The sequence below is a fragment of the Fusarium subglutinans genome (genome assembly GCF_013396075.1).
Source record: "Fusarium subglutinans strain NRRL 66333 chromosome Unknown NRRL66333_c0000321, whole genome shotgun sequence".
Taxonomy (NCBI): Eukaryota; Fungi; Ascomycota; class Sordariomycetes; order Hypocreales; family Nectriaceae; genus Fusarium; species Fusarium subglutinans.
Window position 1 is genome coordinate 17,209 of NW_023502384.1, and position 22,472 is coordinate 39,680.

At 48.6% G+C, this 22,472-nt stretch overlaps 10 protein-coding genes across 10 annotated transcripts; 4 read left to right on the forward strand and 6 right to left on the reverse strand.

The window, feature by feature from the left end:
• Nucleotides 1–74: 74 nt before the first annotated feature.
• Nucleotides 75–1,802, reverse strand: FSUBG_13244 (oleate-activated transcription factor 1; the record flags this gene model as incomplete). The annotated part of the gene is made up of 1 exon (XM_036678115.1): nt 75–1,802. The coding sequence occupies one exon, from the start codon at nt 1,800–1,802 to the stop codon at nt 75–77; it is 1,728 nt and encodes a 575-aa protein (XP_036531287.1).
• A 458-nt stretch (nt 1,803–2,260) lies between these two features.
• Nucleotides 2,261–3,192, forward strand: FSUBG_13245 (maltose permease; the record flags this gene model as incomplete). The annotated part of the gene is made up of 4 exons (XM_036678116.1): nt 2,261–2,474; nt 2,537–2,600; nt 2,653–2,980; nt 3,028–3,192. 4 exons carry the CDS (start codon nt 2,261–2,263, stop codon nt 3,190–3,192), a joined length of 771 nt encoding a protein of 256 aa, XP_036531288.1.
• Nucleotides 3,193–3,266: 74 nt separating this feature from the next.
• FSUBG_13246 (murein transglycosylase) lies at nt 3,267–5,227 on the reverse strand (the record flags this gene model as incomplete). Its single annotated transcript, XM_036678117.1, has 6 exons — nt 3,267–3,283; nt 3,403–3,459; nt 3,514–4,357; nt 4,410–4,462; nt 4,512–5,040; nt 5,087–5,227. The coding sequence occupies 6 exons, from the start codon at nt 5,225–5,227 to the stop codon at nt 3,267–3,269; spliced, it is 1,641 nt and encodes a 546-aa protein (XP_036531289.1).
• A 1,686-nt stretch (nt 5,228–6,913) lies between these two features.
• Nucleotides 6,914–8,433, reverse strand: FSUBG_13247 (glycoside hydrolase family 39; the record flags this gene model as incomplete). Its single annotated transcript, XM_036678118.1, has 3 exons — nt 6,914–7,707; nt 7,764–7,843; nt 7,904–8,433. The coding sequence occupies 3 exons, from the start codon at nt 8,431–8,433 to the stop codon at nt 6,914–6,916; spliced, it is 1,404 nt and encodes a 467-aa protein (XP_036531290.1).
• A 1,167-nt stretch (nt 8,434–9,600) lies between these two features.
• Nucleotides 9,601–10,802, reverse strand: FSUBG_13248 (uncharacterized protein; the record flags this gene model as incomplete). The annotated part of the gene is made up of 2 exons (XM_036678119.1): nt 9,601–10,647; nt 10,695–10,802. The coding sequence occupies 2 exons, from the start codon at nt 10,800–10,802 to the stop codon at nt 9,601–9,603; spliced, it is 1,155 nt and encodes a 384-aa protein (XP_036531291.1).
• A 1,892-nt stretch (nt 10,803–12,694) lies between these two features.
• On the forward strand, nt 12,695–14,701 carry FSUBG_13249 (cellobiose dehydrogenase; the record flags this gene model as incomplete). The annotated part of the gene is made up of 3 exons (XM_036678120.1): nt 12,695–14,242; nt 14,293–14,392; nt 14,535–14,701. 3 exons carry the CDS (start codon nt 12,695–12,697, stop codon nt 14,699–14,701), a joined length of 1,815 nt encoding a protein of 604 aa, XP_036531292.1.
• Nucleotides 14,702–15,305: 604 nt separating this feature from the next.
• On the forward strand, nt 15,306–16,700 carry FSUBG_13250 (NADH:flavin oxidoreductase NADH oxidase; the record flags this gene model as incomplete). Its single annotated transcript, XM_036678122.1, has 4 exons — nt 15,306–15,480; nt 15,542–16,209; nt 16,258–16,608; nt 16,659–16,700. The coding sequence occupies 4 exons, from the start codon at nt 15,306–15,308 to the stop codon at nt 16,698–16,700; spliced, it is 1,236 nt and encodes a 411-aa protein (XP_036531293.1).
• Nucleotides 16,701–17,383: 683 nt separating this feature from the next.
• FSUBG_13251 (uncharacterized protein) lies at nt 17,384–18,600 on the reverse strand (the record flags this gene model as incomplete). Its single annotated transcript, XM_036678123.1, has 4 exons — nt 17,384–17,452; nt 17,502–17,671; nt 17,817–17,898; nt 17,965–18,600. The coding sequence occupies 4 exons, from the start codon at nt 18,598–18,600 to the stop codon at nt 17,384–17,386; spliced, it is 957 nt and encodes a 318-aa protein (XP_036531294.1).
• A 767-nt stretch (nt 18,601–19,367) lies between these two features.
• FSUBG_13252 (beta-carbonic anhydrase cab) lies at nt 19,368–20,163 on the forward strand (the record flags this gene model as incomplete). The annotated part of the gene is made up of 6 exons (XM_036678124.1): nt 19,368–19,408; nt 19,459–19,541; nt 19,588–19,642; nt 19,699–19,814; nt 19,872–19,980; nt 20,034–20,163. 6 exons carry the CDS (start codon nt 19,368–19,370, stop codon nt 20,161–20,163), a joined length of 534 nt encoding a protein of 177 aa, XP_036531295.1.
• A 657-nt stretch (nt 20,164–20,820) lies between these two features.
• On the reverse strand, nt 20,821–21,831 carry FSUBG_13253 (zinc-binding dehydrogenase; the record flags this gene model as incomplete). The annotated part of the gene is made up of 1 exon (XM_036678125.1): nt 20,821–21,831. One exon carries the CDS (start codon nt 21,829–21,831, stop codon nt 20,821–20,823), a length of 1,011 nt encoding a protein of 336 aa, XP_036531296.1.
• Between the last annotated feature and the right edge of the window lie 641 nt (nt 21,832–22,472).

A 22,472-nucleotide genomic window follows, 5' to 3' on the forward strand; every position in this document is an offset into this window, starting at 1 on the left:
TTGTATAATGAGCAAATAAATCGATTTAAAAATGAAATGAAACGCACTACCCGCCGCAAATAATGGCAAGATTATTACACAACTTGGACGAGCCATTTCATTGTTTGCAACACCGAAAGCATTCCGTCGGCCTCAAGGCTCCAGTATTCGACCATTTTCAAAGTATCCAAGACTGCATCCTTCCAACCTGAAGGCAAAAGGGCAGACCCAGGGTTCAAGCGTGCAAAACCAAGGAGGATACATGCGCTTCTTGCTGAGCTTCGCAACATGAGCCAAGTCCCGTGGTGACGATGGTAGTACCCTGGTGCGTTGGTCAGCAGCCTTTGGTAGTGATAAGCCAGTGCAGCAGACGTGTCGTGCTCATACAACTCCGGATCTACCGCTTCGTTAAGAGCAACATGTATAAACGGCCAGGAAATAAGCTCGCGGATATAAGTGATGCGACCGCGCAGTACAAATCGGACCACATCATCTTCGGTACCTCCGTAAGGAGATGATTCATTTTCGATACTGACGAGCGGCGGTAGCGAGGCTTGCCATGTCTCAAGTTGATGTGATGTATCTTTTCCAATCTCTCTCAAAGCTCTTGAAAGCGACCACCAGCTTCCATGCTGGAGTTGACCCATTAGTCTTCGAGCATTCACCTCGACTCTCCAGAGAGCTATCTCGGACAGGTAAAAGTACCATGCTCGTTCAACACCGCCTTCGCATCCATGCGGGGGCTTGGGGAATAACTTAGGAGGGTCATCAGCTAGTCCAGCAGGGCTAGACATGCCCAGTTCGAACCTGAGCTCCTGTTCAGACTTCCAGCACGACCACAGGACACTCTGTTCCGAAGTCTCCTGCGTACTGGCCTGGCCCGAAGCACGGTCGAGTTGTCGGATGTAAGGAAGTGTCTGGCAAATCGCCAAACCGTGTACAAACGTTGTCCAAGCCTCGACAGGTCGTATCAGTGACATGAGAAGAACCCCTGATAGAAAGGCGCACTGAGCATGTATCAGTCCCGTGGGACCTAGGCCGCCACCAAGTCTTCTCTGTGCTGCCTCAAAGAGAGAAATTGCCATTTGTCGGTCTGGATGTGATAGAGGAAGAGACTCTTCGAGTGGACGAGCAATAGCTCCGTTGGCGCAAACCAGAAGCGCGAGACCAGATTCAACACTCCAGTCGAGTCCCTGTGCGCACAACCTGGCGACGAGCCTCCGTGTTTCTCCCTCGTTCAAGATTGGGTTTTTTACGTGAATGTGGGCGAAGAAGCTGCTGAGCCATCGCTCACATGATGCCCGGTCGGTCATTTCATCAACCCATGGTCTCTGTACATGACTGCCTTCCGACTGTGACCCAGGGGAGTGTTGTGTATGGGATGCAAGGGTTGGTAACTGGACGTCTGTGAAGACACCCCATTGGAGGACTTTTTCGATGGTAACAGGGAAAAGAGCCTTGTGAATAACACTTAGCTCGGGCGATAAGTCGTCGCTGGTCTCAGGAATGCTTTCATCATAATGGGTCCCTAGGAACGCCGGCTGCGGCCTCGACTGGCTGTCTATCTTACGCTCAAGTCGGTCGAGCCGGTCTATGATGGCAAGGCTCGCTTGGTCGAATGTCACATTGGTGTCTGGTTCGAAAACGCATTCCACGCCAGCCTTTAGGCAGAATGAACAGGCCGGTCGTTGCTGGTCGCACTTTGTTCTCCGAGCTCGACATACCTGGCATGCTTTAATCGCTCGTTTCCGAGCGTATGTAGAGCCAGGGCGGCTGACGGAAGCACGGTGACTTTCTGCGCGACGGCGGGATTGAGATGCCATAGCGTTGAGTGAAGAGATAAAAGAAGGGAAGCGGAATGTCGGGGGAAACTGCGAAAAGAGGCACGATTAATATCAAGTGATGGTTTCTCTTTATTCAGCAGATACAGCGCATCAGACACTAGCGGAGTATCGGGTCCAAATCCGACATGTACAAGCCATGGTGCCATACTAGTCTTTGCCTAGTTACCCCGTTCTTCGCCTGGGGAGCGAGTCTAAGAGTTTCCTAGCGACCCTGCGAATTAGACCAAACCTTCCCCAGGATCGGCTTGGAAATGGCCTGAGTTGCGAGCAAGTAGCAATAAATCATGTTGTCAAATTTACCGGACACCGTAAGAATAAAAAATGATATAAGATACAATGAGCGCGCTGCTCTTCCTTCTGTTCCCTCGCAACCACTCTCAACACCATCGCCAACGAATCTACTGACTGAAATTTGACAATACAACATCAATCTCGCCATGGCCAACACCAATCAGCATGTGCTCGACCGAAAAAGCACCTTGAGCGACAAGGACGCGACCGTTGAGCACATGGCAGTCTCTGACAAACACATGCTTGATCAGATCCAGGTGGCCAATGCCAACGAACACAATCTGACGTTCAAGGATGTCGCTCAGAAGCACCCCAAGATCATCTGGTGGTCCTTCTTCTGGTGCATGTGTGCAGTGGGTTGTAAGTTTCCGCTCACCGGATAATAGCGACGTGTATGGTGAAATGCTGACTTCTCCAAAAAGGGGGTTTTGATACCCAGGTCAACGGTGCCATGGTAGGTGTTCCAGCCTTTCGAAAGTACTATGGGTAAGTCACTATTTCGCCCGTCCAACAATATTACTTCTGACTCACGATAAAGTCACGAACTCAATGATGAGTGGGTGATCCCAGCGGACTGGTTGACCGCTTTCAACATCGTCTCTTCCGTTGGCCAGTTCTTTGGCGGTTTCGCTTGCAGCGCCATCTCCGATAGAATGGGTCGCAAGAAGAGCCTCACTTTGGGCGTCCTTGTTGTCTTCTCGTTTGTGTACTTCCTCACAATTGGCGCGGTGGCATTTGTTCTATTAGGGGAGGTTTCCTCCCTGTCCCAGAGGGCGCGAACAACCGCTTTGGCCACTGCAACTCAAGCCATCTTTGGTATCATTATGTTTTTCGCTGTTCCATATATGGTTAATCCTGACGCTGGTGTAAGTTCTGCCCTGTGCTTGAACGACTGAAATGCTAATTGTTTTAGAACCTTGGCGGCAAAGTTGGCTTTATCTTCGGTGGGCTCTCGGCCTTTGCTTCTATTCTCTGTGTTTTCTATATCCCTGAGCTCAAAGGACGAACCTATCAGGAGATCGATACAATGTTTTATCGCCGAGTTCCGCTGCGCAAGATGAGATCTTATACTATATAATGGTAAAATAAGACCTGGTTTATTTGATATCCTTGATATTACAACGCGATAGCCGTGATATTGAAATGGCTGGGCTACTTTGGAATATGTACTATAGTTGTTATTCTTAACAGTATCTACAAGCAGTATCCGGACAATATCCATGGTTGCAAGTATAACTACACAGTCCCTTATAATCATCCCCGAGACCTGAAGCAGGGCATCCCTCACGACCATTCGACGCTGGGGGTGATACAGCTGTTCCGTACTTGGTACACTTGCACTGAGCTGGAGGGCAGTAGTTATAGGCACAAGTGAACCTGCAGAGACCAAGATAGTTACCGCTTTGACCGTCTGCTACAGCACCCTCGACGCAAGCCTTTCCGTTTCCTCCGTCAGTCACTGTGGGTGGGTTATCTTCTTGTGTCGGAGAGGCTTGGTTGGTTCCGAGAGAAGGCTTCGGCTGGCAAGTTGTGACGTGCAGGCCGACAGTCAAAGACGCCAGACCACTACTGTCTAGGGGGTCAGAAAAGCCAGCGGCAACAGTACCAACATAGGCGTTAAAGTTGTACAAGCCACAGGGGCAAACAGCAGTGATATCCATTAGCGAGGTATCAGACAAGACGTTGGTGCTGCCACGCTTGAGAGTGAATGTCTGCTTGCCAAGGCCAGCATCGACCTTGATAAGAGTAGCTCCAGCAGGAACCTCTTTGGTAACAGTGTTGCTTCCTGATTTGACGATCACGGTTCCAGCAGACTGGAGCAGACTCACAACGTAGACAGTGTCTTCCATTGTTTGCCATCCATCCGGGCGACCCTGGAAATAATTCTCATTTGGCTTAGGTGGCGCTCTGCCATAGGTCGTATCGGTAGCATCGCAGTTGAGACCCTTGAGATTACGACGATACCAGTAGATAAGTTGATCCTTTTCAATGTACTTGGCCACGTTGATGTCTTTGTTCTTGTATGCGGCGATGAAGGGTTTAGAGAGATCAAGCCAACCGTTGTGAGGCATATCGTTGGACCACTTGGATGCTCCATCGTCGGTGTGCTTGTTTTTGAGCGGCCCGACATAGTGAGACTCGCCGTAGTCGTTCCAGGTAATGATTTCAACCATGGGGAAACCCTTTTGGATAACCTCATTCCAGCGGTCAAAGATGAGTGAGCCGCTCGGGAAGACCCAGTTCTGAACTGTCAGCCCCTTGGTCATTCCGTTTCTATGACAAGAGTGAGCTTACCTTGGACCAGTCGACCTCAGGACCGTAGTGGGTAAAGAACCAGGGCGATATGGCTAGTATGAGTCAGTCATCTACACTAGTATATAGAGGAGGGATCCTTACGAGCCATGTACTTCTTGTTTCCAAGCCAGTCCGTGTAACTCTTATCGCCATCAGCGACACTGACACTCTTACCATCCTTGGGCGCCTTGTTATTGCCATCATTTGGCCAGCCCATCCAGTTCAGAGCACCGTCAATACCGTTAGTCGATCCTCCCCAAGGAGTAAAATTGGGGACGAAGAAGATATTTGAGCCAGAAGCACTTCTCACAGCATTTGCGTCGAGGTTATCTCCTGCAAAACTGGACACAAAAACTCTGTTGTCGATGCGTAGCTGACCTGGGCGGTCGGCATACTTCTTGACCTTCTGCCCGACAGCGGCTGCATCGCCAGTTGACCAGAAATGAAAGTCGAAGGAGATGAAAACCTTCATGCCATTACGGTTGGCAGAGTCATACGCGTAATCGAGCTGTGCATCCGTGTAATCGTCGGTGCCAATGTTGAGGGCAAAGGCGTCAATGCCAGCGGACTTTGCATGCTTCATGTCGTCATCATAGTCGGCAGAGCTTTGTCTGTTGCCAACAATACCGACCTATTGATGTTAATGGGGCATGGAAGTGATGGGCAGACATGCATACCATGAAATGAGCAAACACCAGACGATCGCTCGAGGAGGCTCTTTCAGCAAGCGATCGACTGTCAAGAACAGCGCCTTGACAAACCGCAGCACCAAAGGCTGCAAGGCCAAGGCCTTGTAATAGGCGAGAAACGAGGACCATAGTGAACAATGTTCGACTACCAAACTGTCGATCGTTGGTTTGTCAATCAACATGAGGGATTAAAGAGCAGAACCTGCTGCTTTTATGTACATTTTAAACATAGAAAAAAAAAAACCCGGGCGATACGGAATGCGCATGCTGACACTGCATGGAAGGAGATTGCAACGCTGTGGGTCAGGAGATCCATAAACGTGCAGTGGGCTGACACCGTGTTTCATGGATTAATGGTATGTTTGATAGATATTAACATACGCTAACCTGCAAGATCAATCCTGTAAGCTACAATAAGATACATACTAACACAATAGAAAAATGGCAATTCAGCGGTATTTTGCCCCTACCATTGCTCCCAAAGTTCCTTGTCTAAGAGTCGTTAGATAAGTGCCAAGAGGAGTCTCCAGTTCAACCATGTCTATGGGCTGCACCCGAGCATAAATACGAGGATGACAAGGTTCTGAAGGATTCATTAACTCCACACTATCGGCCGTAATAGGAAGTCAGTTGCCATTTTGCCCAAATTCGCGGCAATCCGGCGTTAGTATTTAGTCACTATACATAAGTTCCTAAGAAACAGCACGCAAGATAGTAGTCAGCATAACTAGGGATGCATTAGCCGTGCGTCGCAAACGGGTCCCAGTAGTCATTCAAAGCACCACTGGGGTCGGAGCAGGCAGCCTTGAGAATTAAGGTAATGATCGCTTATCCGCCAACGCAAAGTCATAGGGACGGAAACTGAAGAACCCTTCATCGCCAGCAGCACTCACAAGGCCAGCCACGCCAACAAGTCAAAGAAATCAGACTATAGCGTTGTATCAGATCTTCTATAGGTATGGAGTTAATGTCGTGTGATCAACCTTGCCCTCGAGGTAGATACCGGTCGATGAGAATTGCTTCTGACACCAGTGACGGTGAAATTTATCGCTCGCCTATTAAGCGCGGGTAAGCTGTCGTATGGAGAGAATCCGAGGAAACTGTTTTACTCAGCGCGGACCCAGAAGATGCTCTTGTTACATCTCGATTGATCGCTGCACTAACAGCTTGGCTATTGGTTGAGTCATTTGCAGCGGCGGTGAAAAGGCTCTGTGACTGTAATTCTTCCGTACTATCAGCACTTAATCAAATGGGTATACAGATTTTGGGACGCTTGTAAGGCTGGTAGGTATTGACAACGCCACCAGACAGCTCACGCTGCCAATTATTCCTGTGCCACGGGCTTCCAACGAAGTTAGCCATGAAAGGGTCTCTACCTCGGCTAAACAGTTGTCTTAGATCTTATTCACCACGCTGAAGAGCCGCTGGCTCAGGTTATATCGACTGAAGCAAGTGGACCCCGAAGGACTGTTTGCAGGACTAAGACACGGCCATGCCTTTACCACTATATTCATAGGCCAGATGTATGAGCTCATTCAGGGTATCTCTGAGTAAGGATCAGGTAAGCGACTGCATAGTTCACCGCTAGAGACTTGGGAAATGATTTTGAAGAGTGTTTAATTTGTTATGCCCCAAGCACTTCAAGATAAGGTCGCATAGACAGACCATACGCCTTCAGACACCATCATAAATCTTTTTGCCAGAGTTATCGATGTCACTAACTTTCTTATAATAGACTTCCTCGATTTGGCTATGTTTCAAGTATCTAGCATGGCGGACCAAAAGCTAAGTATCCGAACAAACTGCATCTTGCTATCAATGACCAACTGCAAACTCAAAAGCCCAAGCAGTGTTCTTATCCTGAGTCGTCTGGTAAACAGGGAACGTCACTGAATTTCCAGAGTATGTGTGCGAATACACTCCTCGATCAGAGGGGGCTGAGACTCCTCCATAGTGACCATTATCATCAAATCCATAGGTATGGATAGCAAGACTGCCTGAAGTCGGGAGACCCACGGCGCTGAGGTTGTTGATGGTGATGTACCACGTACCAGTAGCGATATTCACGCCGGTCAAAACGCGAACCTTGTCTTTCCCGATAGTTGTATACACGTCCAGCTTCCCATCCCCGCTTCCGGTCGTGGTGGCTCGAGTGCCTGTCATGTTGAGGTTGTAGTACTTGTAGACTTGGTACTCACCGTTGGGGACGTACCCTCCGGCAGTGCAGCTGTTGTCATCGGACTTGCCTAGCAGAGATGCCATGAAGTCGTGCAATGCGCATCCGCTGAGCCAGTTTCCGCGAAGTCCGATATAGTTGTACCGCTCAAGACGTGAGATCCACCAGGCTGCACCTGTCGCAACCTGCTGCGAGAAGACGGCGTATTCGTTGATGTTGACTTGGTTGTCGGGTGCATTGTACTGCTGACGAAGTGTTTGCCAGTTACCATGGTCATTGGCAACATCGCCAGGCTCGTCATGCCACGTCCACTGGTCGGGAACTACATTATTGGCCATGACGTATTTCACAAATGCCACCCACCAACTGTTCGAGGTCGAAGGCTGTCCAGCACTGGAGGGACCAACTAGGGGGACATTCTTAAATGCCGAGGCTGGTAGAAGTGTGAGAGTTAGTGGGCTTCCTCTGCGTTCAATCCATCAAACGTACAAGATCGAATGCGCTTGTAGGTGCGATTCCACATCTGCAGATACTGATCTTGGCTGCGGCTCCAAAAGTAACCATCTGCTCTGTGTGTAATGCGTCAGAACTAGTACTAGCCAGTAGCATAATATGAGTATATCACTTACTCGTTCCAGATGTCGATATCCAAACCGTCCAACATGTTGTTAGACTGCAAGTCACCAAGCAACTGGTTCAAGAACTTGTCATAATCTGTCCAATCGCCATTGTCGCCAGGCCAGGCCGTAGTTGAGGTTGCATGATCAGTGCCCCAGATATCATGGGGCAAGAGCTGGAACCTGGCACCATATTTGCGCGAGGTCAGATAGTTCTGCTTGGTCGAGTTGAATCGCGCGGCATAGGCTTGAAGGCCCTGGACCCAGCCGCCCTCGCTCATCTGTGCGCCTCCGGCACGGGCATAGTTGAAGCCCATGTCAGTGTAAAAGTGATCAGGGATCTGAGTTGGGGATTGGCCAAACCCGGAGTCGGGAATGCCGTAGATAAACCCAGAAGCCAAGTGCTTCGGCGACCCGCGGCCCTTGGAGAGGTCGACAGTAGCCGTGTTGGATGATGTTTGGCGGCGCTCAAGGGCGGATGAAAGGCCCAGCTGAGGTAGCGCTGCCAAGGCCACTAGGCCGCTGATAGTCAGAGACCGCATAGTCACGAGGAGGTGTCAACCTTGAAGAGGATGTAAGATGTTGAGATTTGAAAGAGTAGCAAAGATCTTGTTGTGATGTGGAGGCCTGATCGAGAAGCCATAGAGATGTTTTGGGATTAAGACGGTACTTATACTTGGCAAAGTCAGGGGTATCACGGAAGCCGGCAGTTAGCAGCCTCCCGCATTAATTACCCCGTGGGGACGGAGGAGGCGTCCGGCATTACCTCATAGGCTTCAGATTACCCCTCTAGTAAATTCCTGAGAGGCTCCGTTAGTCTGTGTACTCGAAAGGTGCCAGTCTTGGTTCACTATGTCTCTCCGGTGGGATGCTTTAGTCCATAGTCTATGTCCGGTGGGGAATGTCCGGTGGGAGAAGGCGGGGGAAGATCAGCGCGTTTGCACTCTCCCATGGCATTAAACGATTCAAGGTTAACATTGCGGGGTAATACAAGACAAGTTCTCATGCGATCCAATCATCTCATAAACTTGTTCGAAGGTGGGATAACCCAGATTGGTGCGCTTTTTGTTGATAGTCCATAGTATTACAAAAGCAGACCAAAATGACAAAGGCATAACTGACCCCATCTGGCTTGACATCTTGAACCAATGCTTCTCTAATGTGTTTTTCTGAGTCGTGGACTTCGGCTTGAGCACCGCGCGGCTGAAAAAGGAATCTCTATGCACTCTCGAGCGCTTCAACTAGCGACCTAGACAATGCACCGCTGATTGCACAACGCGGGCTCAACAAGAGTGCCAGAGAGATTGCAAAGTAACCAACAACCGTGATGAGTGTATCGAACAACTCTTGTCAAGTGTGGAGCAGAGTCAGCTACACTGGTAGCTTGCTCGCAGCCAGGCATGCATCCAATTTAATGCCCCATGATGGGTCGCTAGCCACGCCAAGCTGATGAAACTATAGGAGACTCCTACTATTGCAGCAGTGGTTAATCTATAGCTGACTTGAGCGCTGTGGTCAATGTGACACATGTACAGAGATTCTGGAGCGCCTTGATATAGGAGATAATAGTGGCATCTATGGCATCATCATATCACAAGCGAAAGAGAGCAATGCACAGCAGAATATTCAACGGAAGAAGAGCAAGAGAATGTGGACAGAGTCATTCAGAAGTTCATTTCCCAACTAACTTAGTACACGACATTAATGATCTATTTACCTTCCTTCAAGTAGCCAAAAGAAAGGGTGGGATTGATGAAGCCAGCCTCCTCGGGGAAGTTGCCGTAGTCCCAAACGGTATAGAAGTTCTTGAGGAACCGAGGGCCAAGCAAGGCGAATCCCTCGGCCCCGGAATCCATCGGCGGCCAGCAAGCATCGTCTCTGTTGGCAAAGCCAGGGACAGCCAGTTGATCACCAGTGATGTTGAGGAACTTAGATTCACCGTAGTAGCCAACCTCAAAGGCAACAGACCAGTCCTTGGTAAACTCGCTGCACAGGGGAATGTGCTTGCCAGAGAGAATTGCCGTCCAGTTCATGCCGATAGATTCGTAAATCTCCTCGATCTTGGATTCGGGAACGGTGATGCCAGAGGCTCCAGTATCGAAGACAACCGAAACATCAAGGTCAACCTTGGACTTTGTTGCAGAGCAGTTCTTTCCCTTTCGTGAGCCGGTAGTGCTGTGAAGAATGGATCGCCAGACGTCAAAGTCATTGTGGTTGGTGTTGATGGGAACCTCAATCAAGTCGCCCTTGACATATTCCTTTTCCTTGGATCCTCCCAGGGTGAGGAGACCCTTTCCTGGCTTGCCGTTGGTATCGTCACCATCTTCCTTGGAATAATAAATTCCAAATCGAGGTTCATCAACCTTCTTCTCCGCCATCAGAGTCTCGAAAACGGGTGTAGCGCCGCCATCAGCGATGCTACCGAAAGCCAAGCCCATGAAACCGGCAGCGGCCAGCGAAGACCAGTTGCTCTCGTTGGCTGCGATAAACTTGGACTGCCAGGTCACACCATCCGCCTCGAAGCGTTCCTCCACAGTCGGGCCAACAACCTTTCCTCCGAGATAGTCGATGGAAGCGCTCTCTCCCGTGTATTTTCCAGTGGAAGATGCTGTGAAGTTATACCCGACTCGGTCCTTGTCGTAGTGAGGACACTCCGTGGCGCACTCGCTATCGATCATCCAAGCTGAGGCACTTCCAGTGTCAAAGCGAAGAAGGAAGTCTTGTTCGGGCTTTCCGACGCCGACCTGGACCATTTTCTATCAAAGTCAGTTTTCGTTTATGGATCATGGTCTGATCAACATACGTAGCCACCCTTGACGACCATGGGCATGTCCAAAACGGCAGCTGAGGCAGCGCCGAGAAGGGTCGAAGTGGCCAAAACGGCCGAAGCGAAACGTGCGACAGAACCCATCGTTGTATGAGGTCAATGATTAGGTCGGGGTAATGCGAAAGGGGCGGGATAGGTCGTTGAAAAAATTGTAGGCTGTTGCGATATCTTATAGGCAGAATGCACCATGTGACGTATTGCGCACAGAACGAGATTAAGTGGCTAGTGACTCCATAAACACGAACTAATCTCGGTTGTTGTAGCTATTATTAGGATGAACAACGCTAAAGTACGGCACTTGCTTAGCATCCCTTGCATAGTTTGTAGTTATGCACTTCACAATCCGTCCATACATAAATCCAAACCTGCCATAGCTGGAAAGCATCGAATTATCTCTCACCGTATCCGCATGCTGCATCGCTGTCAAACATCTTATCACCGCAAAAGTCCCCGATCGTCAATCTGCTATTCCAATTCGAGCGTAAACAGCTGGCAATAAAATCCGATAAAAGGAGACGTCGCATATTAAAAGAGCCATGGCGAGCATCCAAGAAATACTGAATAGACGAAATCTCCATGTTGTGATGCTCTTGGCGATATTTTCATTAATTAAGAAATGGAGATCGAATGTTTAGTGCATGATGGTTTGTGAGACATGCTAGTCCAGTCTCGGCTTAATACGAGAAGTCTCGGTTTTTTAGTGGACATGATTCCGCTCTAGCCGGAGGTGCCGAGGCTTAGACCCATCCTTTCTATTGGAGGCGACAGCTTCAGGGTAGCAAAGTCTATATTTAAAGGCTGTAAACATATTCAATCCAGTATGCTTTCTGTTTTATCAGATGCATATCAGAGCTATTACATTGTGAATCCGAGGATTATAGTTTCTCGAGAGATAACCAACGGACAAATTGGCACTCGTATAGCATGTCATAGTAGCTGTACTCGAAGAAGGATCTTGTCTAGTAAATATAGATAGTTATAAAGATAACTAACGCAAATGAGGTTGCGCCTTTAAGATTGCCGCAACACAATACGGGAGCATAACCTTCAATACAACAAGACATTATTTCTTATCTTATACAATACAGACGTACCGCTAGTCTTTACTAATTGATACCAGCGAGTTGCTCTGAGCAGCTGTTGTTGATCGATATAGAGTGTTTGAACTTTACGTAATACAAGACACACGTCATAATTACGTATCTGCACGTCTAAATATTTACCCTAACTTCAAGCGGTTGCGCGTATTATGGAATAGGAATTGTGTAAGATAGCCTGCGAAAAAACGCAAACTTGGGAACCGGCTTGAATGCCGAAGTTAAAATTTAAGGAAGATGCATAAGCCTGCTGTGATTGGTGGAATCTAAGAATCTCCATCCAGCGATAAAAATGTCCAATCAATAACTGACATTAGTCTCGGCAATGGCAGCGAGTATACTTATTCTAGAAAAGTTCGAAACCTAGTTCTCAGGGGCTCTAACCGTCTTTGGACTACCACTTCGTCTGGATAATCATGACACACAGTGAGAATTTGCAAGCTGACTGGGATGCGACCTGTCAAACATGGCCCCAACACAGTGCTTGACAGACATGACGAGTGTTTCACGGCAAACCCGGACCACCTGACTAATGTAAACACTCTATCTTATCAAGAATTAGCCTGGAATATGGAGTCAAATCGGCCAACTATGAGGATCTTAACTCATCGTAGCATGAATCAGCTACCATGGCACCCACCATCTGTCCGGCGTTATTGCGTAGACAGTATAGTCTTCGGCTTTGTTTAACGGAAATGCCTTGGTTTGCTCCATCGATGAAACCTCATGAGCTAAGGGTCTTGAAATCTTACACTGGGGCGACAAGATCGGGTTTTCAACGCCGACTTCTTAAGAAATCAGATTCCCTTATCATCGATTGACATTCCCACGCTAGTTGTTATCAATCTCTAGAGCGGATCATCATTTCCCAGGCTCATCATGCGATTCTCATCTCTTTCAGGCGTGTCTGCCCTGACCTTGGCCGCTCTCACGGCACCAGCGTCATGCAAGACCGCCGATTCTACCTACGATTATATTGTTGTTGGCGGTGGCCCTGCCGGCCTGATCACAGCTGAGCGACTCTCTGAGGCTAACAAAAAAGTACTACTTCTTGAGCGTGGCCATGGTCCAACCGTCGCAACTGGATCCAATCACACGCTGTCCTGGAACTCCTCCCTTACCCCAATTGACGTGCCTGGTCTCTCTTCTGCTGTTGGTGGACTTGACCTATGGAACGAGTATATGTGTGATGATACTGCCGCCTTGGCCGCTTGTGTTCTTGGTGGCGGTGTCACTGTCAACTACATGGTCTTTGTTCACCCTCCTGCGCGCGACTTTGATGACAAGTGGCCCAAAGGTTGGAAATGGAACGATGTGGCACCGGCCGCCGACAGACTATATGCTCGCAATCAAGGCACTCTAGTTCCCTCCATCAACAATGAGCGGTACGACCAGGGACTCTACAACACTCTGTCTGGCTTCTTCGATAAGCTGGGATGGAAGTCGGTTGACATGATCAAGCAACCTAACGAGAAGCACGAGGTTTACAGCTGGCCATCCTGGAACGTCAAGAATGCCTTGCGAGCTGGTCCCGTCAGGACTTATCTCCCACTTGCCCAGAAGCGAAATAACTTCACTCTTCGCATGAATTCCAAGGTCATTCGTGTGGTCCGATCTGGCTCACGAGCTACTGGTGTCGAGGTTGAGACTACTGTAGGTAAGAAGGAGATTGTCAAGCTTTCCAAGAACGGTCGAGTTGTTCTTTCTGCTGGCGCCCTCACAACTCCTCGCCTGCTGTTCAACTCGGGAATTGGTCCTAAGAAGCAGATCCTGACCGCTAAGAAGACTGGCGTCACTCTTCCTGCCGAGAGAAACTGGATCAGTCTTCCTGTCGGCGAGAACCTCATGGACCATCCCATCTTCACATTCACCGTCAAGACTGGTGGTGCTTGGGGCATGCTTGACACTGATAGTGTCTTGAACGGCACCGATACCAAGAACATTGATCTATATGAGAAGAAGTCCTCTGGAATCCTGACTCAAGGCCGCCATCGCATGATCTTCTTCAGCTCTAACAAAGGTTCCGATGGTGTCACCCGATACTTCCAAGGGTCGTGTGCTGCTGGAGGTGATGGCATCGCTTCTATCAAGGTCTACATGACTCATGGCCTGACCTCGACTGGTGTTCTGGGTATGACTGAGGAGGGTAAGACTGTCATTGAGAAGTCTCCTTACCTGCAGACAGATGGAGATGTCGGGGCTGCGAAGGCTTTTGTTCAGGATATGGTTAACAAGATCACCGATCCTTCATCTGGATTTGTTCTTCAGAAAGAAACCAACACCACAGCTATCATTAATGCTGTTACTAGCGGGAACCACTATGCTGGTACTACCAAGATGGGCACTGATGATGGCACTGATGATGGGCGCAAGGGAGGCTCTTCCGTTGTTGACACTAATGCCAAGGTATATGGCATGGACAACCTTGTAAGTATAACTTGTGTCTCTCTACCAATCTACCTACTCATTCTCTCTAGTTTGTTTCTGATGCAGGCATCCACCCTGACCTTCCTACTGGCAATATCCAGACTATTGTCATGGTAGCCGCCGAAGCTGCAGTTGCCAAGATCCTTGCTTGTTAAAGAGTCTTAAGTTTACGAAGGGAAAAAAACGGAAAATGGGAGTATGTAAAGTAGTACTAGTGGAACATATTAGACATAATTCTATAGCATAAAAAACTGTAATAAGTGCGCTGTAGCATCTAAGTAAATGGCCTCAGACACCTTTGACCACCTCGATGCAGACCTTTCCGATTTCGACCACGACGTCAACTCCCTCCGCTCCTGGCGTGAGAGCCTGCGCAAGGGCACCCCAACTCTCAACTTCGCGATAGTTGATGACATGGCCAACCCCTATCTCTTGAAGCCTTTTGGCCCTTTCAACTGAGGACGTGGTCGTAATGACTTGGGCGCCAGCTGCCTCGGCTTAACCTTGACCCTTGAGGGCATCCATAATAGCTTGCGCACGTTTATGATATCATAACCTGCAGACTTTCGATCTGCAGACGGCGATCGGACATGGTCTATGAGGCAATCCCGAAAACATAACCTTGGTGCTGCGGACTTTGACAAACGCAGAATGGTTGCGTCAACCAGCACAACCTCTAGTCCTTTGGTGACTTTGTTAGACAATCGGGAATATTAACACATCGCGTCCCTTGGCTAGAGCATTTATCAGCATCAAATTTGCATTGACAAGCAACGGATCCACAGGAATGCAGATGATGGTGCCTGATCGATAACTAATCACAGATGGCACGGACAAGACGCGGTCGGACCCAAGTTGCACCGACGCCGTGGCTTAAAATTGCAGTCGGTCTAATGCCATGCCGTCGACAGCTCCATGGTGTGATTGGCGCTACCAAGGCAAAATCGTTCACATATAAGTTTTTCAGGAGAAGCAATTCATACCATCAAGGCAATAACATACCAACACTCGTCAACTCTAGAGCTACGCTATCTACTTCAAAGTCACCGATCAACCTTGCATTATGACTTCGCACATAGAGCAACCGATAATGCTAAAAAATGGCTTGACGCTGCCAAACCGGTTAGCCAAGTCTGCCATGGCGGAGAACCTAGCAGATAAGGACCTTTTGCCAACCGATCAAGTCTATACTGCCTACAAGACCTGGGCCAACGGCGGCTGGGGACTGATAATCACAGGTAGTTCCTCATTTTATACAAGAAATCGATGGAACCATTGGCCACTGACTTCTTCATCAAGGGAACGTGCAGGTTGATCCTCGTCACCTGGGTCAAGCCGGAGATATTGCCAATAACGATGCCATCGACAGGAACCGTATCCTAGACAGCTGGAAGAAGTGGGCATCTGTCTCTAAAAGTGGCGGAACCCCAACTGTCACCCAGATCAGCCACCCCGGTCGTCAATCTCCAGCCGGCGCTGGTACTCGAGGTTTATTCGACAAGACGCTCGCTCCCAGCGCCATCCCTCTCCGACTCGGCAAAGGCATATTCGCGGGTGTGGTCTCCAGGTTACTGTTTGGAACGCCACGAGCTATGACGGTCGCGGAAATTCTGGACGTCCAGGATCGTTTCGTCAAGACAGCAGTTCTTGCCGCTGATGCTGGATTCGGTGGCATAGAGCTTCATGGAGCACACGGATATCTTCTTTCACAATTCTTGAACCCCAAGACTAACCACCGAACTGACGAGTATGGAGGATCAGCTGTTAATAGGACAAAGATTGTAGTGGATATCATCAAGGCGATCCGCAAGGCTGTGCCACCGAGCTTTACAGTTGGCATCAAGTTCAACTCTGTCGATCACCAGTCTTCACAAGCCCTGGAGGACTGTCTCGAGCAACTCCGCTTGATCACAGATGCCGGCATCGATTTTCTCGAAATTAGCGGCGGAAGTTACGAGGAGCCACTTGTAAGTTACCCAGCCAGTAAGCGGTTCCGTCGCTCACATGCTCTACAGGGTCTCGTCGACCCCGATAAAGTCCGAGGCGTCAAGAAAGAAAGCACCAAGGCCCGAGAAGCCTTCTTTCTTGACTTTGCGACCGCTATCAGAGATCAATTCCCTGGCCTGCCGTTGCTCGTCACAGGCGGTTTCCGTAGCCGCAAGGTGATAGAGGATGCTTTAGCAAGCGGTTCACTTGACATTGTTGGTCTAGCAAGGCCAGCAATGCTGGATCCCTCTGTTCCGACAAATACCTTCCTGAACAAGAGCAAGAAGGATAGCGAGGCACGGGCCATTGCAATTTCTATTCCAACCCCTTGGCTGCTGAAGAAGATTGGCAACTATGTCATTGGAGCTGGCTATGAAACGGTTAGTTCTCTGTTGCTTGAACATGATAAAATGCTAATATTTAATTTTAGGCTTGGTATGGAAGGAAGATCAAGACACTGGGTAAAGAGTAATATGTCGAGAGCTAGAGTGTTATACATGACGGAAGAAGTTACCCTATTAGAAATGCTATTATTTGCCTATAGAACGAATTGACTATATATTATGCTTCTCAACCAGAGAGATTGATGCCTGTTTGAGCCGTGGCCACATCCTGAAGAATGTCCAATATTCCACTGTCATAATCGGGAAGTATTGAATGCTTGTGGATTCCATCAGCAGGTGCATATATTGGTAGTGCACCTTGGCCCAGTCAGCCGAAACTGGAGCTTCTACATAAATGTTTCGAGAGAGAGCAACAGAAGTCATGGAGTGAATGTTTTTCTCGTTGTGATATACATTGGAATGCCTAAAATGATTAGTTCACTTGTCTTGCTCGATGTGAAATGGCTTTCCCTTACGCGAGTCTCAACATGCTGTCGTGATTTACTTGAATATGATGTTACTCTTCCAAAGGTGGCAAGATCTTTATCACATAGTGATATAAGCTTGCTTCTGGCTGGTCGCACCACCAAACAGCTCTGCCCAAGCTTGCCTACATAAGGTAGCCTTGACATAATTTGCAAGAAGCGTTAGTGCACAATTGCCACTTTGATGGATGATTGCCTATTTAGGCGAGTGAACAATGTCGACGTTCGCTGACGTGGTTCTATCAGTAGTACTAATGTAGAAAGCTAAATTATCGGAGGCGACCATGTCAAACCTCAGGCCACTCTTCTTCCCTGATATACTCTTCCATAGTATATACTGGAACATGGACACCAAGCTATTCCAGTTGTAAGTGAGAGTTTGAGGTTGAGGTCAGGGTCACTTACATTCTCGGGATAAACAATGGTTGGATCACGACCATCGTAACCAAATTCGCTGATGTACTCGAACATGTCCGCCAGTTCCTCGCCGACGCAGCCAGGAACGGCTGCTTCCAGGACTTTGCGGTCAAGGCGCTCATAGCGACAAGTCACCCCATGAACCTTTCCCCATAGAACTGCAAAATCGTTCCAGCTAATCAAGCTGCCATACCCAGCAGGTTTTTGCCCGGTTCAACCTGGACAAGAGCCTTTGCGAATTTGCCTGGACGTCTAGTCTTAGCGGTTAAAATTCTCGGAGACAACACGGAACGGAATACATACCTGTGTCCTTTCGGGGCTCTACCAGTGGGACAAGTGCATCACCATCCGTGGGAAGACTGAGCTTAAAAGTACCATCGAGTTGCTACAGATGTTAGTCTCACTTTTATTTGAGGCAAATACTTGTGCAAGTCCTGAAGCCAAAACTCACCTTAGTCGGCCGGGCGAAATGCAGACCCTTCTTCCAGTTAGTCACATAGAGGCCAACCTGTAGGTACGAGGTCTTGTTGTCCAGTGCTGGATAGGTGGCCTTGAGGTATTCCGCGCCCTCCCACTTTGCGTCGAAGTGGAGGTTGTGGGTATACTTGCCGTTGCTCCACTTGCGCGTATGCGAGAGAGTTGAGAAGACCAGTCGATCCAAGGTTTCAATTGTAGCATATGCAGCTTCTGCAATGTTTCGAGCCTGTTGCTTCTCGGCCTCGTAGGCGATCTCGGTCTCGGTCTGGCCAGTCGACTTGGCCAGGGCTTGTGTCTTTGGGTCATACACAACAGTCCAGAAATCAGTGACGCCAAACATCACGCTGGATCCGGCAAATGCCGACTTCAACGTCGCAGCGTCATTGATGTTGGCTTCGATAAGCTCGACACCCTTGTCAGCCCAAGCTTGGCTCGGACGGCTTGCTTGGATCGCGGGTGATGCCTCGGACATGCCAACCTCCTTCCTGGAGGAAGACATCGGCAACGGAAGCGCCCTGCTAGTTGTTAGTCCTCTGATCATTGGTGAGGATTCCCAGTAGCTTACTTGGGTTCCCGTCACACCCACAATGGTAATGATCTTCTTCTCCATTCTGGTCAATGTTTGAGCTGTGGTTCAGTATCTGGAAGTTCAAGTCTTATGAGTCTGGATCTAAAACCTTTGACTGACGCTGGACGAAAGAACATATATAGTAGATTGGCGTGCAATTGAAGTGGTAGCGGGCTTACTGAATCAAGCTGCCTTCATGCCAGAGCAGTGCATGATTGTACCGCTCGTCCGCTCCGGGCTCCGAGCTATGGGCTCCTGGTCTGCTGATGATATCGCATCGATCGAGCCAGAGCAGTATTTGGTAAGGAACCCGGATTACTATCCATCCCGCATTTGCATCACAAAACGCTGTCCAAATAAGATTAATCGGTGTTGTTCGTCATCGTCTAGTCTAGTATGCGTTGTCCTCGGCTGAGGCTACTGCAGTCGGGCTGATAGTTGCTCCCGTGCCGGCCTCCACTACTCGGAAGGACTCCAAATACCCGGGCTACTAGTGGAGCCCTCAACAAGTTAAGCCGCCCGAGATTGTGATTCGCCATCGAATCAAAAATGACTCCGCTCATGTCGGAATCGTGACTGTATCTGGATCCCCCAATGAAACTCACTGAGAAATGTTTAGTGAACTTGAATGTAGATGTACTAGATACGGTGTGAGGGCGAGTACATTTAGCATGGTAACCAATCGTAAACTCCTCTGTAGGAATTTTGAATTCTACTTCATCACTGCCCTGTATGTCAACCTTTGTGTCTGGGCCATAATGCGATAGGTTGCTTGCTATCTTGCAGTCTACTACAACCTTACACCGACCATGGCCAGTCTAAATCTTAAGGAGTTCCTTAAGCGGAATGAGTATGCCACGCTTCACCAAATCCACTGTGTACAAGCTAACATCTCTTTAGGGAATCACTGGAAAATTACCAAGCGCCACCTCTCATGCGGGATCTGGTCAACATGATACCCGAGTCAGGAACCATTTGCATCAGTTCGTATTAGCCGTCCCAGGTCTTCATACTGTCGCATACTAACAGTCGAAGTAACTTGTTCAGATGCTCGAGTTGACCCACGTGACTACTTTGGCGTTGAGTACGGAGGTGAACATTTTGCGTACATGACTGGACTTTCCTTGACGCTAATGCCAGACTGAAGGCCCTGGTAATTCGTAACGCAGGTGGTCGGGCCGTTGATGCTTACCGAAGCCTTGAAGTTATGGGGACGATCGCTCCCATTGGTCTGATCATTGTGGTTCATCACACTGGTATGTATCAGTGACGGTACAAACCAAGCAAGAGTCACATTATCTGATATAATCTAGACTGTGGCGCAGTATTTACTACCGAGGAGGAGATACGATCAAAGCTCAGTCACAGAGCCCCTGTACACGCTGCTTCGATCAAAGACAAGTGGTTTGGTACCTTCAGAGAGTAAGTTTTATTCACCAGGGAACGTTTGCTGTACTAATCGAATTATACGTTAGTATCGGCCTTGATGAGAGCATTCGTCAGGACATGGAAGAACTTAAGAGATGGCCATTTTTACCAGCAGAAACTCAAATTGTGGGTTATGCACTCGATCTTGAGACTGGGACTATGAGGGAGGTAGCTTAGGAGATATTTAATCAGTTAGGCTGGCTGCCGTGTCAAACTCTGGCACTTAGGGTGGCCTCCATCTTCACCATGAAGATTCATCAATGACAAATATATGTCCATTTAATCTTCCCCATAACTGCACTAGTGGTATTTCTAGGACATCATGGCCATGTTCATGAGCCGGAGAAACTCCATAAATCCATCTACTTTCACTCTCTTAGGTATTCCCACTATCCCTGATAGCTATCGAGATGCCTCTTTCGGTGACTGTGAAGGTGGCATTGTGGCTGAAGATGTATTCGTCGTGATCCTACAGATATGAAGGAGATGCGAAAGAGATGTAGAACCATAGTTTTTGGGCTGATGTTGCTGGAGATAGGTGAATGGGAGAGCATGGTTGATCTGGGCATGACTCTATCCCAGAGCACTTGATTGATCCGTATTTGGATCAGACCCCCAGAATAGGTATAGTCCTTAGATAACACGCTTTAAGGGCAGTAACGATTGATAGGATACTGGCTAAATTTAAGTCATATTAATCACTAGAGTTCTTAGAGTCTATAAGAGAATAGGTAAATTAGGCTATCTGAGGTATGTACATGAGATTGACCAGGTATAATAGAAAGACAAAATTAGAAATTAAAACAAGATCCGGCATAGCTGGCAGTTGTGCATTTACTTCAACTCCGGTATCCGAACTATAACTGCGCCAACTCCAGAACCGCTGTGCCACTGACGATGGGCCTCTTGGATATCATCCATATCCCAGATTTTGCGAATGAGCACTGTGATTTCGCCCTTGCTAAGCAGCTCCAGAAGAGCCTTCACATTGGGCTGATAGTTTGACTGGTCTCGATTGATCATGTAGAAGGTGGTTCTCTTCCCTCTCCAGGGAATTTGGCCCTTAAGCAAGAACTTAACAGTCGGCCATACGGCCGAAACAGGAGCCTCGTTGGTAAGAGAGTGCTTGTTGGCGCCGAAGCCGACGACAATGCCGTGGCTATTGAGGATGTCGTAGGATTCGTGGAAGCTCTCGAAGCCGATGGAATCAAAGACGACGTCGACGCCACCCTCTTCCTTCATGGCCTTGATCCAGTTCTTATCGGTGTAGACAAAGGGGATGCCGCCCTGCTCCCGGACAGCGGCGTGGTTCCTCTCTGATGCTGTACCGTACGCCGTCGCACCCAGAAGCTGGACAAGCTTCATGGTGGCGTAGCCAACAGAGCCACTGATGCCATGGATAAACACCTTCTGTCCCTTCGTCACCTTGGCAACTTGGTGAACCATGCCGTAGGCGGTGGCCCAGTCCAGAATGAGGCCTGTCACCTGGTCCAAGGCGGAACCGTCAGGGACGGGGATGAGGTGTTTCTCCGGCAGGTTGACCAGCTGAGCCTGAGCATCATACTTGGTCAGGCATGCGACAGTGTCGCCAGCCTTGAACTTGGAGCTTTCGCTGCCATTGGTCTTCACCCTGCCGACGAGACAGTAGCCAGGGGTTAGTGGTGGCTTCTCTTGGCTTGGGTAGACACCACGCCGCATGTTGATATCGGCACCAGAAAACCCGGCGTATATAGGTGCAACTTGCACCTCCCCTGCAGCAGGCTGAGGGAGGGTGGCCTCGGCGATTTCAAGGACTGATGCATCGCCGTACTTGGGAATGACGACTTTACGGAATGTGGTTGACATTGTGAAAGTTTGAGGATGGTGAAAAAAGAGAAGATTGAAAGAGTTTCGAATATTGTTCTGATATAAACTGAAGCATTAAATTTGAGGCCATGGTTGGGTCCCTTTTACGGGCTGTACGATATAAACTTAGCACGGAAGCATGTGTAATTTCGCCGAACCCGTCGGTGATCGGGCCAACAAAATCGGGTGTCGCTGTTCTAAGTTCCGTCTGCGATTTAAGCACTCAGCCACGAACCTCAACTGCAAATGACAAATCTAGCTAACAACTTAGACATTTTCCATCATGACTAACCAATTGCTACAGCCAAAGGCTGAGGATAGCGCTGTTCAAAGTTCGAACATGTACATTACGAAGCAAAGTCACGTGATGCTCCCTCATTTTACCTTGGAGCTCCGACAGCGATAAGAGTTTCTGATCTGGCAAGCTGTATTGGTAAATAGGCACGATTTGGCAACGTCAGCGCCTGCAGGCTGTTTTACAAGTGCACATTCGTTGCTGAAATCTACTCTGTTAATATTTGTACTTACTGATGCTTTCTCCTGTTCTACTGCCTTACCTAACAATTTATACTATGCCAGTGCTATAACAAAACTGTAATAGGTTTGCTATTACTATAAATATAATTTATATCTATTTATAA